This window comes from Delphinus delphis, chromosome 3 (assembly GCF_949987515.2).
Source record: "Delphinus delphis chromosome 3, mDelDel1.2, whole genome shotgun sequence".
NCBI lineage: Eukaryota > Metazoa > Chordata > Mammalia > Artiodactyla > Delphinidae > Delphinus > Delphinus delphis.
In genome coordinates this window covers 21,211,837-21,224,864 of record NC_082685.1, presented here as the reverse complement: position 1 = coordinate 21,224,864, position 13,028 = coordinate 21,211,837, and the positions used below count along the sequence as shown (strand labels likewise).

At 58.8% G+C, this 13,028-nt stretch overlaps 1 protein-coding gene across 3 annotated transcripts in view; it reads left to right on the top strand.

The window, feature by feature from the left end:
* The first annotated feature begins 3,783 nt into the window (after positions 1-3,783).
* The window catches only part of UNC5A (unc-5 netrin receptor A), a 63,064-nt gene continuing 53,819 nt past the window's right edge, over positions 3,784-13,028 (top strand). For all 3 annotated transcript variants that reach the window (XM_060006777.1, XM_060006778.1, XM_060006776.1), the window contains exon 1: positions 3,784-4,065. In XM_060006777.1, the coding sequence (XP_059862760.1) occupies positions 3,996-4,065 (70 nt within the window). In that variant the 5' untranslated portion in view covers positions 3,784-3,995. The remainder of the gene's footprint in view (positions 4,066-13,028) is intronic.

Below are 13,028 nucleotides of genomic sequence, written 5' to 3'. Positions count from 1 at the left end.
TGTTTGCAGCACCCATGGCAAAGACCTAAGGCAGTGTTCCTCAAAGCGAGGTTTTCAGACCACTGGCACCAGTAAAAATAGCTAGTAGGGGATGGTATAGGTTTGGTAAAAGCACAGATTCCTAGACACCTCCCCAGACACACTGAATCAGAACCAGGATAGGGCAGGGCCTGGAGATATGCATTTTAATCATCATCACAGGAGCTTCTGGCACATCTCCAAGTCAACAAAGGCCTCACCACGAGCTCTGAGGTCCCTCAGTCTGGTGGGCACTAACAGTACGATGTCACTGATCAACAGCTGACTGGGACTCTGCTCATGCGGTGCACAAGGCCATGTGGGCAAGAAATGTGCCAGCTTCCTTCAGGAGGTGCCTTCAGAGGAGTGGTCCCGTTGGAGAGATCCCACAGTGGGGGCCAATGTGTCAAGGGTGCCAGCAACAGTAGCACTGGAGGGAGAAAATCCAGGGTAGTCCCAGACTTTGTGTTCTGAAGTAAAAGAAATGAAAGTTTTCTAAAATAACAGAAGAAAAGAGGGGGCAGACATGCTTGATGTGGCCCCAGAAGATGAACTCAATGAGGGGCAGATTCCTGCTCCCTTGAGAGGAGACATTTCCAGCCAGCAGAGCAGTTGGTGGTGAAACCTGTGCTGTCACTGGGATATTGCAAGGGGGCTACAGACACTTGCAGGAGGGTCCCCCCTAGGCAGGATCTGGCTCCTCCTTTCCCTTGAGTCTGGGGCTCAAGAGCAAAGGAGGTTGGAGATGTCAGGAGCCCACCTATCTGGCCATCAACCTTTGGGTCTGAGACAAGGCCTTCCTGGCAGCCCTCCAACCTGGATTCTTAAGCAGAATTCAGGTGAGACGTCTACTCCCCTGTCTCCACAGGGTATCCCTGCCCTTTTTCCTGACATGGCCCTGAGTACCACCACTTGGAAGGGGACAGCTGACCTGAGACCTGAGTGACTAAAAGGAATCATCTATGTGAAGATCTGGGGACAGGAAAGCAAACAGGAAGGCCTGGAGGTGAGGATGAATCTGGATGCTGAAGAAACAGAAGGGAAACCACTATGGCTAGGGCACAAGCAGAGTTGCAGAGTAGGTAGGGGGCAGGTCATGCTGGGCCTAGAGGCTGTGGTCATCGCTGCTGCTTTCCACATATTTCAGTGGCTGCCTTCCAGGCATGTGGTAGGAATACACTCTCTTGTCCTCTTGGGTGGGCCCGCAGGGCCAGTTGTGGCCATTGAATTGGGAGTGGAAGTGTCATTTCTGGGATGAGCCACTGATCGCTGGTGGGTGTACTTCCAGAGCTCCCGTTTCCTCTCCCTCACCTAAGAGTGGCTGCTTTGTACTTGAGTGATGAAGATCTGCAGCAGTAGACCCATATGATGGATAAGTGAGAAATAAATTTTTGTTTATTTAAGCCACAGAGACTTGGGGACTGTTACCACAACATAATCTAGTCTATCTTGACTGTTACACAAACCATCTTATTCTGGCTGAAGAGAAAGGGCCAGAGAAAGGACCAGAGCAACCAAACTGAACAGAGGAGAACCTTTTCTTTCCTGTACCCCAAACCTCATTCCCAAATTCTAATCCCAGAGCAAAAACTGCAGGGGAAAATGTACGGAGCGTGGACATTGAAATCAAACCTTGCACAGAGTCATCTCAACTAACCTTGCAATCATTGAATAAGGTTCTCCCTGGGCATAAGGTACTTTCCTTCCCCAAGCCTCAGTTACCTCATTGATAAAATGGAGATAATAATGTTCATTTAACAGGACTTCCTGTGAGTATCAAACCAAATTATAAATGTAGGCAGACAGCAGAGTCCAGGACACACCATTATGATATCATCTTATACCCCAGCCCCATTCCCAGTCTTTCATCCTCAACTACTTCCCTCCAGTGCCCAAATCCCAGTTCCTAATCATCTCCCCCATATTGGAGGCCCCAAATGCAGGTCCTGCTATTGTTTCACCTCTCTCACCCACCTCTTTCCTGGGAGTGGGGTGGGGCATAATGCCAGAGGGAGCAGCCTAGGTAACTGCTCCCCCCAACACACACATATGCGCCCGCGTGCACACACACACACAAAACACACACACACTCTCTTGTTGGGTAGATCAGGGCCCCTTGACACTGACTATGCACAAGCAATCCCCAAAACAGAGTTCAAACCCCAGAGCTGGTGGATATTTGTGGACATCTTCATCTGGGCTCACATGAAGTTAATTTAAAACAAAATTGTTTTAGTTAAAAATTTGAAATCAGAAAATCTCATATACTGATACAATGGCTTTTATTGAAAATTTGGAAGATGTGGCCCTACTGGGCCCCACCCCACCCCCACCCCCAAACTGGCACCTGGAGAAGAGCCAGCTGTGCTGGAGATGGGACCCTGTGCCCAGTCCCCAGCGCTGCCATTGCCTCCTTGGCACTGAAGCCCAGCATCTATAGATATGTATCTGGACATTGGCTGGTGTTTTTCACAGTAGAGTTAAGAGGAAAGCAAAACATTTCTCACAACCCTTCTCTATCAAAAGTGGGAAACAAAAGACAGACCGAGAGAGGGCCTCGTGTTTCAAGAAATACAGGAGAGCTCATATCTCTTTGTGGAAGCGAAGACCCTTCTTATATCGCCCAGCATGCAGCATCAATTTATATTATCGACTGGCCCCTGTAGACATTTTAGTTTGCGACCGTGCCCTCACCCTTCCCATTCTCCTCCCGAGCCAGAGTAGGAACCTCTCTTTTTCTAACCACTCTCCCCGTGCACATGGTGCGTGTTTGTCATTTCTTTTCTCCTTCAAGGCAACCCTCTGTTTATTTTAACCAGATTAGGGAATGGGGGATGGGGAACAGGAGGCTCCTGCAGCGGTCGTTGCTGGAGGCTCTGGGAGACAACATGACTTGCCCAAGGTCACAGAGCTAGAAGGCGGAGGCTCCTAGACCCTACCCTAGATCTCTCTAGCTCCCAAAGCCCGGTTGGTTCCTTCACGCCCACGTCTCCGGCGCGGTGCGCACTCGGGGCGCAAACACCGCGCGCCCTGTCGGTTGCGCTGCGTCCTAGGATTGTTTTCCTTAGGTGAACGGTGCCGTGGGGTTAGAGAAACCTGGGGTCACTCTGAGGTCCACCAGGCTACGTGGCTGGGACTGCGGGTGGCGCCTAGTCTCGCCTACCCGCGTACCTCTGCTAGCGGGCCAGAGCCCGGGAGCTCTCCCGCAGTCCCCTATCCAAGCTACGGGCTGGGTGGCGTACCGCGGCACGCTGACTGCCTCGGAGCGCGGCCGGGAGGCGGGGACTGGGGTGGGCTGGGGGTAGAGAACTGCAGCGGAACCTACCCCGGGCACCCCTGCCCCGGGCCTCTGTCTGCAGCCTGGCGCCGGGCCGGGGTCGCCGCAGCCCTGGGCCCCTCCCGGGCCACCTGTGCGCCGGCTGGCGGGCCCGGGAGAGCCCGGATCCGGAGAACCGATCCGCTCCGGGTTTCAGACTCCTGGCTGGTCCCTGGAGATCGCGTGGGGCGGTGGGAGGCCTCCCCGCCCACCACCCCAGCCCCTCCCCGGGGGAGCCTCGGGCATCGCCGGGAGGGATCCCCGGAGCTGGAGGGTGGCCCACTCGCGCGGCGCAGGGCGGCGGGGCCCCTCCTTCCTTCCCCCGCCCCGCCCTGCTGTCGCCCCGCTCCGGTGCTCCAGTCCGGATTTTGCGGCGCCCGCCGGCCGGCTCCCAGGCTGCGGGCTCAGCGCGGCGGCTGGCTCGGTGCGCGGCGCGGCTGGCGCTGCGCTCCGCCCCGGCTGCATTGCTGCGCTCCTGTTGCCCAGGGGAGCCCACGCGCCGCGTGCGCCCCGCAGCCGGCCGCCCGGAGGCAGCGCAGACCGCTGGCAATGGGCCCCGGGGGTGCCCGGAGCTGGGGCTCTGGGCTGAGGCGCTGAAAGGCGCCCTCTCGTCCGCGGGGCCCCGCGCCCGGCCCGCCCACCCGCCTGCCCGCCCGCGGCCATGGCCGTCCGGTCCGGCCTGTGGCCAGCGTTCCTGGGCATAGTCCTCGCCGCCTGGCTCCGCGGCTCGGGTGAGTCATGCGCGCGCTCTGGGGAGGCTTGCGGGGGACCGTGCGCGCGAACGCTCGCTGCTCTGGGGGTCCCTGATCCGCGCTGCCGGACCCGGCCGGGAGCCCCCGGGGGCCAAACTTTGCGAGGCGGGACGCGGGGGCCGCCTCTTGCTGCTGCGCAGCTTCCTCGCGCGCTTGCCCGGAAGCCTGGGTTCTGCCAAGTACAGGAGCAGCTGTCAGCGCGTGGGGCTGGCGAGTGTAGACACCCCACGCCTGCAGGCGGGGGAAGTTTGCTGGTTGCCCGGCCCCAGAGCAGGGTCGGGGGTTTAGATCAACGCCCCGGGGAGTCTGACTTTGCCGGTTAGCAGTTTAGAGGGGTTTGACCACATCCCAAGTGCCCAGGAAATTGAGGAAGGGGGTTAAGATACCTCTTCCCGGCAGCATCTGTCCCAAACAGCTACTCACAATTCCCAGCTTGGCACCTGGCCTCTGCCCACGTCCGGAACACAGTGTCCTCCTCTGTCCTCGCCACACACGCTCGCACACGCACACACCCAGGCGTGGAGGCGCATACACTATCCCCCCCAGTCCCTGTAGCCGGCACAATCAGAGCGCCAGGGCCCCTGACCCGCGCTGTGGCTCTTGGCATTCCTGGTGTGTGGGGGCCAGAGGTGTACGCTGTGGATCTACTGCCACGTCCTCCCCTCCCTTTCTCTGAACAACCCTCTCCCTTCCTTCGTGTCCCTTTGGCCACCCTCTCTTGCCCCATAACTCAGCCTTCAGCCCACCTCCTGGGGGTGGGGGGAGCTCCCCTGCATCCTTTGTTTGCTGTCCCTGAGCTTCCACCTAGGCTGAGTTTTTGGGGGCCTCCTGGTCTGTGCCTGACCCCCGTGCACTTAGCAGAGCTGAGTCTCTATGTGTATGGCGGGGGGTGGGGGGGGTGGGGGGAGGGTGTCATTCATGTGATCAAGGGAGCATGGAGTTTGCCCTAGCAATTCTTGATTCTTGCTGCCCTGAGACCCTGGGGGTGGGGGTGGGGGTGCTGCTGAGCCTGGCCAGGCCATTGTTAATCCCAGGTGTGTCAGAAGGGAGCATTGGGTTTCCTGAGATGGGAAGCCAGACTGACTGGAGATGAATGAGTGAAAGCTCAGAAACCAGCCTGATGATTGAGGCTGATGGCTGTTTCCTTAAAGGGTCTCTGCATAGTGCATCCTGCATCCACCACTGCCTGGCCACCCTCTGCATCCTGTCCCCCTCAGTCCTCCCTCCACCTCATCCCATCCACTCTCTCTCCCTTTCCATCACCCCATCATCCCCCCACCAAATCCTCACTTTACCAAACCCCTCTGCCCCGTGACCTCCCCTCCTCATCCAGACTGAGCTGGGAGGCTGCACTGCCACCGGGTGCGTCTTCATATTGCACACATGTGTGTGTTAGGAGTGTGTGCATCACTCAGGGGTACGGGTTGCACCACTGACTGTGGTGATCTGGGGGTGTTCGAGCTCCACACACAAGGGAGGTGTTGCTAGATACCCAGTAGGGGCCGGGACATGTTTACTGAGTCAGATGCTTGCGAGAGGGCTGTGTGGTCATATCTGCACGTTGCCCACGTGAGCACGTGTGAGGGCCATGGGCTGCCATGTGTGCCCTGGCGATGACGCGGGTTGGCAGTGTGTGCAGGCTTGGTATGCGTGTGGCCAGATGAGCGTGTGTGACAGTAGGCCTACCGCACGTGTGTGACGGTTGTGAGCAGTGGCACAGGTGAGGGTGTGTAGATGAGATGGTGATGGGTACTGGTGAGTCAGGGTGCCGCAGCCCCGGGGGTGCTGTGTGGATTCCTTGGGAGGCTGTAGAATGGGGGAACCGCATTCCTGGGTCTCGAGGCACCTTTTGGGGCCTCGTGTAAGGTTGCGGAGGGAGCTGGCCAGTGGGCACCCGTGCCACAGGGCTGCCCTGGAGCAGAGCCTGCTTCTGGGCATCAACTCTCAGGCCCATGTGAGGGGCTGCTGAAGGGCATGGGGCCCTTCTTGTCATCTGGGGCCCCTTACTGCTGGCCCCCACAGGCTCCGGGCACATGTGCCCAGCAGGCTGGCCCTGCGCTGACCCCGGCTCCTCCCACACCGCCCATTTAGCTCCTTGGCAACAGCAACCAGTGAAATGTGTCTGTGAGTGGCTGAGGGAGGGAAGGCTGGCCAGGCGGCAGGGGGCGCCGGGGGCCAGCACTTCTGAAGCCTCCTGCTCTCCAGGCTAAGTGCCCACCCTCTGTCTTCTGATATCACACAAAAGCCTGTCCCTTCAGCACACTTACCTGAGTGGGCCCTCTCTGTGCCCGCGCACACAGGGACCCACGTGTCTCACAGGCTTTTCCCATTCATACCCAGTCACACAGCTGGCACCTGCCTCCCCGCCCCTGTGAGCTGCACACACCTGTGTTTCCCTGTCTCAGATCTCTGCACTCCTGAGGGGGCGGGGCCCACGGGGAGCTGGATCTCCTGGAAGGTGGGGCCGAGGGGCATCACTGACTCGTGGCACTGCCCATCCTGACCCCAACAGTCTGTCCCAGTGGCCGCTTCCTCAGGCCCCTCCCCCACCTTCAGGGCTGATCCTGGACCCCTCTTTCCAACCCCCACCCCCAGGCTGGAGCACTTGGTTGCTGAGAAGGTGTCTTAATTCTTCAAGGCTAAGAGATACACTGCTCTCACTCACCCTGCCTTGGGATGGGGGTCTGCTCTTTGGGGTCCCCCCAGGCACCCCAGAAGAGGGCTGGCCCTCTGACTGGCCCACCTGCCTCTCCTTGCCTGTGCTGGGAGGGGCTTCCCTTAGGAGCCTGGGATTGGCATTGATCCAGATACCAGACCCCCCAGCCCAGAGGCACTGACTGGCCTGGTTCCTGGTTCCTGAGCAGCCAACTTTGGCCTCAGCCAGGGGCCAGGACCCCCTGTCTTATATCCCTTCATCCTGCCTCGTGCTGCTCTGGGCCCCAGAGCTGCAGACTCAAGCCATGAAGTCTCAGAGGCAGAAGCTGCCCTCAGCCAGGGCTGGAGGACTTTTCCAGGCAAAGGCCCCAGTGCTGGGCTTGGCTGCCACCAGAGACACATGTATACACAGATGCACACACGCACACACACATACACACACACACACACACACACACACAGGCGTGCGCACTGTCTCATGAACGTACCCAGACCTGCTTATTCCAGGCCAACCCTCTCCTGCAGTCCCCTCCTCCCAGGGGCCCTGCTGTCCCCCCTCCCCTTTTTCCCCCAGCCTGGGGCTGGAAACCTTAGAGTCTCTCTTGGCTCTAATCTTCTCCTTCACGCTTCATGTCTAATCTGTCACCAAGTCCTCCAGCTCAGCCCTACTTGTGACTTTGCTCATGTCCCTCTCCTCCTTTGTCCCCTCCTCCCCCAGCCCTTTCTTCCTCACCTTTCTCACTTGGACCAGTGCAGTGGCCACCCCCCACTCATCCCCCTCCTGTGCCTCCTCCACTTAGACTAATGCCCCTTTTACCCAGGCTAGAACCCACTAGAAAGCCTTCTGTGGCACCCCAGTGCCAGCAGGTAAAGTCTGAACCCTGAGCCCAGGAGCCCTTAGGAAACACCTGCATCACCACACATCCCTGGGCTGATGTGTTGGCAGGTTGGGCGTCCTCCCTGGCTCTGACTGCTGGTGGGCTGGGCATCCACACCCCCAGACAAGCTCTTGCTTCCACACACTGTACTTGCCTCGCAGAACCTGGTGCCCCCCAGCCAGCCAGCCACGCTCCCCATCCTATACGCCAACATCCTCAGCTCTGTCCAGATCCAGGCCAAGCCCCCCTGCTGCCTCCAGTCCCCACTTTTCTGCTTATCTCAGCCCCCAGCTTCAATCCAGCCCCCTCCAAGAGGCCTCCCCAGCTCCTCCTAAGACCCATGCAGGGGTCACGGCACACTGAGGAGCTCTGAGTGGGCTACAGGACAGAGGTACTGGTTCTTCAGCCCTGGAAAGGCACGTGGGGCCTGGGGCAGCTGCCAGAGGCATCTGGCTCGAGCCACCTCCTCATTCACACCAGTGCTTCCCACACATATTGCCACTGTCTGCGGCACTGCGACCCGGTTCTCAGCCCCCAGTGTGCTCCAAGTCACAGCCAGTCAAATGCTTATTTTTTCTCTTTGTTTCCTCTGCTTGAGTTCGGGTTCTCTGGATAGGCAGGGAGGGCTCTTGCAGCTGGGGAGAAGGAGAGAAGTTTGCTCTGTCCCCTCCGCAGCCCTCCTCATCCCTCCTCATCCCTGTGCCTGTACACAGACTGCCCTGCTCCAGGGAGGCTGGAGATGGCTCCTGTCCAGGGCGGGGACCAGCTAGCTGACGCCCCACACACGGATGGCAAACCAGCTCACGGGAGCCTGTGTGAGTCCCTCACACAGCTTTGCCAATGTATGTAGAATAGGAACCTCCCTGCCCACCCCCAGCCCTCCCAGGCATAGATGTTCCCAGGTGGGTGTTTTCTCATGCAAGTAATGTCATCTGGCCCCCAGACTTGCAGACTGAAGCCCCTGGAAGTTAGGGCTGAGGGGCACCCAGCTGTGGCATTAGCCATCCTGACCCTGACAGTCTGTCTGGGTGGCCCTTCCTCGGGCCCCACCCCCGTCCTCAGGGCTGGAGTTGACACCAAGACCGGCGGCTCTGTGGGCACCTACCCAGGGCTCCTAGCTCCTGAGGCTCAGCCCCAGCAGAGCCCAGCCCCTGGGCCCCGACCATCCTCACCACCCAGATGGACGCCCAGCTTCCTGCAGTCAGTTCTGCTGGCTCAGCCTTCCGTTCCTCTTGTCTGCTCCCATGAGAGTGGCATTGAAGGGTCCTCCTGCCTTCTGGGGAGGCTTGGCCCCCTCCTCCTGTCAGGTCTAGTAGAAAGGGCAGTGCTTAAGAGGCAGACAGGCCCGGTTTCAGTCTAAGCCACCTGACCTAGGATGAGTAAATTTTACTCCCCAGCCTGTTCCCACCTTTGTAGAATGGGGTCACGTCTGCTTCCTGAGGTTATAGTTACGAGTTGATAGGCAACATAGAGCACCCAGGGTGGACCCCGACATGGAGCAGGCATGCGTTTGCCTCCTTCCTCCATTTTCCCTGGCACCTGAAGGGACATGAGTTAGGACAGGGTGGGGTCTTAAGATGCATCAGGCCCCAAGCTCATATATACGAGAGAAGATGGTCTCTGTATAAGCTGCTTCACCTCTTGTTGCTCCAGCCCCAGGCAGGAGCCCTCAGGAGGAATCATTGCTTCTAGTTGGAAGAAGCACCCTACTCACCCCCCATCTATACACACATCACCCCTGCAGGGCCTGATTCAGACACCGGTTGCTGCAGTGCAAAGAGCTTTGTTTGGGGGTTCTGTGAACATGATGATTTGGGCTCAGCTTGTCCTGGAACTGTGTGCTGACGATCAGCTCTCACACACAGAACATGGCAGCAAAGCAGGGGTGGGGGCCCTGGATGGAATCACTTCTGGTTCGGGCTCTGCTGTTTGATTGCTGTGTGATCTTGGACAAATCACTTAACCTCTCTGGGCTGTTTTCCTCTTTGTATACTAAAGGGTTGGGCTTGATGACTACTGGGGGCTGTGCCCAGAGAGGCTGCCTTGTGAGCCTGGGGTGGACTGTGCACTCAGCAGCAGGTTCCCCCAGGAATTGTTCACACCTGCCCAGCACCTGCCAAAGCCACCAACCACACTGGCAGCAGCTGCCTGTGTTGCTTTGGAGCTACGTGGCTGTTGCAGCAGGGCCGAAGGTGACTGTGAGACAGAGGTGGGAGTTGTGAGTCCCAGCGCCCAGGCAAGGAAGCAGGGTCATGCTTTAGCTGGTGAACTCCCCCAGTGGCAAAAACAGGCCTTCTCAGGACCCCCAGAAGGTCATAGTGCCAGTGCCTAAGGCCCACCCTCTTCCCAGGGACTGATGTTAGATGCTGCAGGCAGTCGTTGGTCCCCTGGGAGCCAGAACCCCAGGCACATGGAGAAGGTGGTAGGATGGTTGAGTTGGCAGGCTCTGGGGTCAGGGTTTGGACCAGGGCTCCGACTAGGGTGAGGCAAGGGAGGGGCCTAGGGTGCAAAATTTAAGTCGTGCTAGTACAGGGTCAGCCCCTGAGGGTGAGTGCCTCCTTACATTTTGTACCCTTGGCACCCCCTGCCTCACCCTCGTCCTGGCTGTGGATCCAGCTCCTCCCTGTACTTCTTTATTTCCTTGTCTCTAAAATAGTCATAAGAGGACCTAACTCAGTGTTGATGTGTGAATTAGGCAGACTGATGGCATGCCAATCTTGGCACACAGTAGGCACTCAATAAATGTTAGCAATTGCTGGTGAGGGATATGGCAGAGGGCACTGTTCCATCCTCTCCTATGGGGAGTGGGGGAGTCCTTGGTGCCCTCTTTGTGGGAGAGGGTGCAGCTAGGGGTCCAGGCAAAAGGGCATAGGCCTGAGGGGAGGTCTCCATTTGGGGATGGGGGACAGGCCTTGTGTCTTTTCTCTGCCCACTTTGACGCCCGGGGCAGGGCATATAGAAGTCCCCTGCCCCTCCTGCTCTCCAGGTGTGGTTGTTGGCTGCGCCATCCCAGCCCTGTTTGAGATGGAGACAGGGAGATTCATAGCCATCAGGAGAGGCCTAAGTGGCAGCTGCTCCCCAGAGTAGGCCACAAAGGGCAAATTTTAGGTGGGGGAGGGGACCCTGAACTCCCCACCTATGAGTGGGCCATGGTGAGAGCACCAAGGGCCAGTGCCCTGATGGGTGAGTCTCCCAGATTCAGGCCCCTCTGCACGCCTGGATGTCAGAGCTGTGTCCCTCTAGAAGGCTCAGGGTCACCTTGAGCTCCAGGCAAATACATGGCTGAGGTTTGGGGAGGGGGAGTCAGTCCAGATTGATCCTTGGAGAGGGAGCTCTGGTCCCTGTATCCCACCTCTGCAGTACACCTCCCCAGCCAGGGTGGCAGGTGGGACTCCCCGTGCCCCACCCCAGCATGTCCAGCTCAGAGCCTGCAGGGAGGTACACCCCGATTTAGACCCTACCCCCTCCTTATTGGAGCAGAGACCAGATGGAGTTGAGGGGCTTCTGCCTTTTTCCACATCTGCATCTTTCCAGCCCTTCTCGCCCCCGACCCCAACAAAAAAAGAAAGAAAAAAAAGGATGCCAGGCACTGGCAGGTAGAAGTGATTCATTATGGTCCCGGCGTGACAGGCGTGACCGGAGCCTTCCCCACTCCCCACCACGTTGTCCGGGTAGCTTGGCGGGTGGGGGTCGCGGGCTAGAGGCAAGCCTCCTGCGGGCGAGCTGCGGAGCACGTGAGCAGCCGCGGGGCGGCAGGTGCCCGAGCCCATGGGAGCCCGAGCCCAGGGGATTAGCAATTAGCCGCTGCGCCCGCCCGCCGGGGCTCTGGGTAGGGGCGCGCCCCGGGGCCGTCCAAGGAAAAGGGGCGCTGCGCGTCCTGGCCCGCGGCCCCGCCCCCGCCCCCACCCCCGCCCGGCGCCGGGTAATGAGCACGCTGTAAACTCGGCGGCCGCGCGGAAAGAGGAACAGGATCCCTCCGCCCGCGAGCCCGCCCGCGGCCGCCCGCCGGATTAGCGGCTCTTTGTTCGGGGCCTGTTAACAAGTTGCTGGCTGAGCGCTCGGCTGCCGCCGGGGGAGCAGACGTCCAGCCTCCGGGCACTGCAGCTCGGCGGCCTCCGCCGCTCCTCGGTTCCCGCGCCCGCCCGGCTGCAGCCCCCACTGGCGCCGCCTTCCCTCAGACCCCGGAGACGTAGCTGGGCGGTGGGCCCCTCTGGCGGTCTGGTGTGTGTAGCGGCTCCAACTCCCAGGCTGAGCTCGCGGCGGAAAGGAGGAGATTTCTGGGGCACCTTCTGTAGGCTTCCAGTGCGCCGCTGTGGTCCGTCCCATTTTACAGATATGGGAGGGCATGGCTTCCCGAGGTCCCGCATGGGCATCGTAAGCAAGCCTGGGGTTCCAACCCAGGTCTTTGACATCCAAACTCATTCTCCTCTGCTAAGAGGATTGAAGCCTGCGGCGGGGAAAGGAGGAGGCTTCGGTGGCTGAAACTGCCGTTCCTTATATTCTTAATTACCTTGGTGATGGTAGGAGCCATGGCCGGTGCTGGGCGCTACCTGCATCATCTGATAAGAACCTCAGGACAACCCAGGAGGTAGGTGAGGTTAGTCCCGTTTATTAGATGAGGACACTGAGGCTCAGAGAAGTGGCAGAGCTGGGACCTTGTTACTGCTCAGCCTCACTTCCCCCACCCACACCAGCGGGGAGCAGAACCAAGCCCCATGTGTCCATTTACTGTCAGGACCTTTGTCTGGTGTCCCATGGACTTGAAAGCCCACTGGAGAGAGTCAGGGGACCTTGCTCCTCGGCATGATCTTGGGCTAATCCCCTCATCTCCCAGAGCCCATTTCCCCCCTGTATCCTGCCTCTTCACACCATCCCACCACCAGGGTGCAGGTACTTTCTAATCCTGGGCTGGGATGTCCAGGCCACAGGATTTTGATTATAAAACCCCCTGGGGGTCGGCTTTCCAACTTTTCCAGGGCCACACATCTTCAGGTGGCTCGGGCTGTTCAGAGCAACTTTCTTATGGGAGGTGGAATCCTTCCCAGTTAGCTCCTCTAGATAGTTCTTGGCTTTTCCTTCTGGGGCCACACAAGGGTAGCTTTTCTCTTTTCAGTTATTTAAGACAGGGCCCTATCTGCCCTTTGCCAGGCCAGGCACCTCCCATCCACTCAGGTGTTCCTCATGTAGCAGGTTCCAAGCCCCCTTCTCTACCCCGAACATCTTTGTTAGCTGTGTCTGGATGTCAGTCCCAGCAGGGCATCCCACTGTGACACAATGCCCTGGTGTGGACTAGCATAGGATACTAAGTGTGTCTGTTGCAAATATTGAAAAACCCAACCCAAACTGGCTTAAGCAAAAAAAGAGAGATTTATTGCCATGTGTGACTGAAAGGCCAGGGGTAGCTCTGGC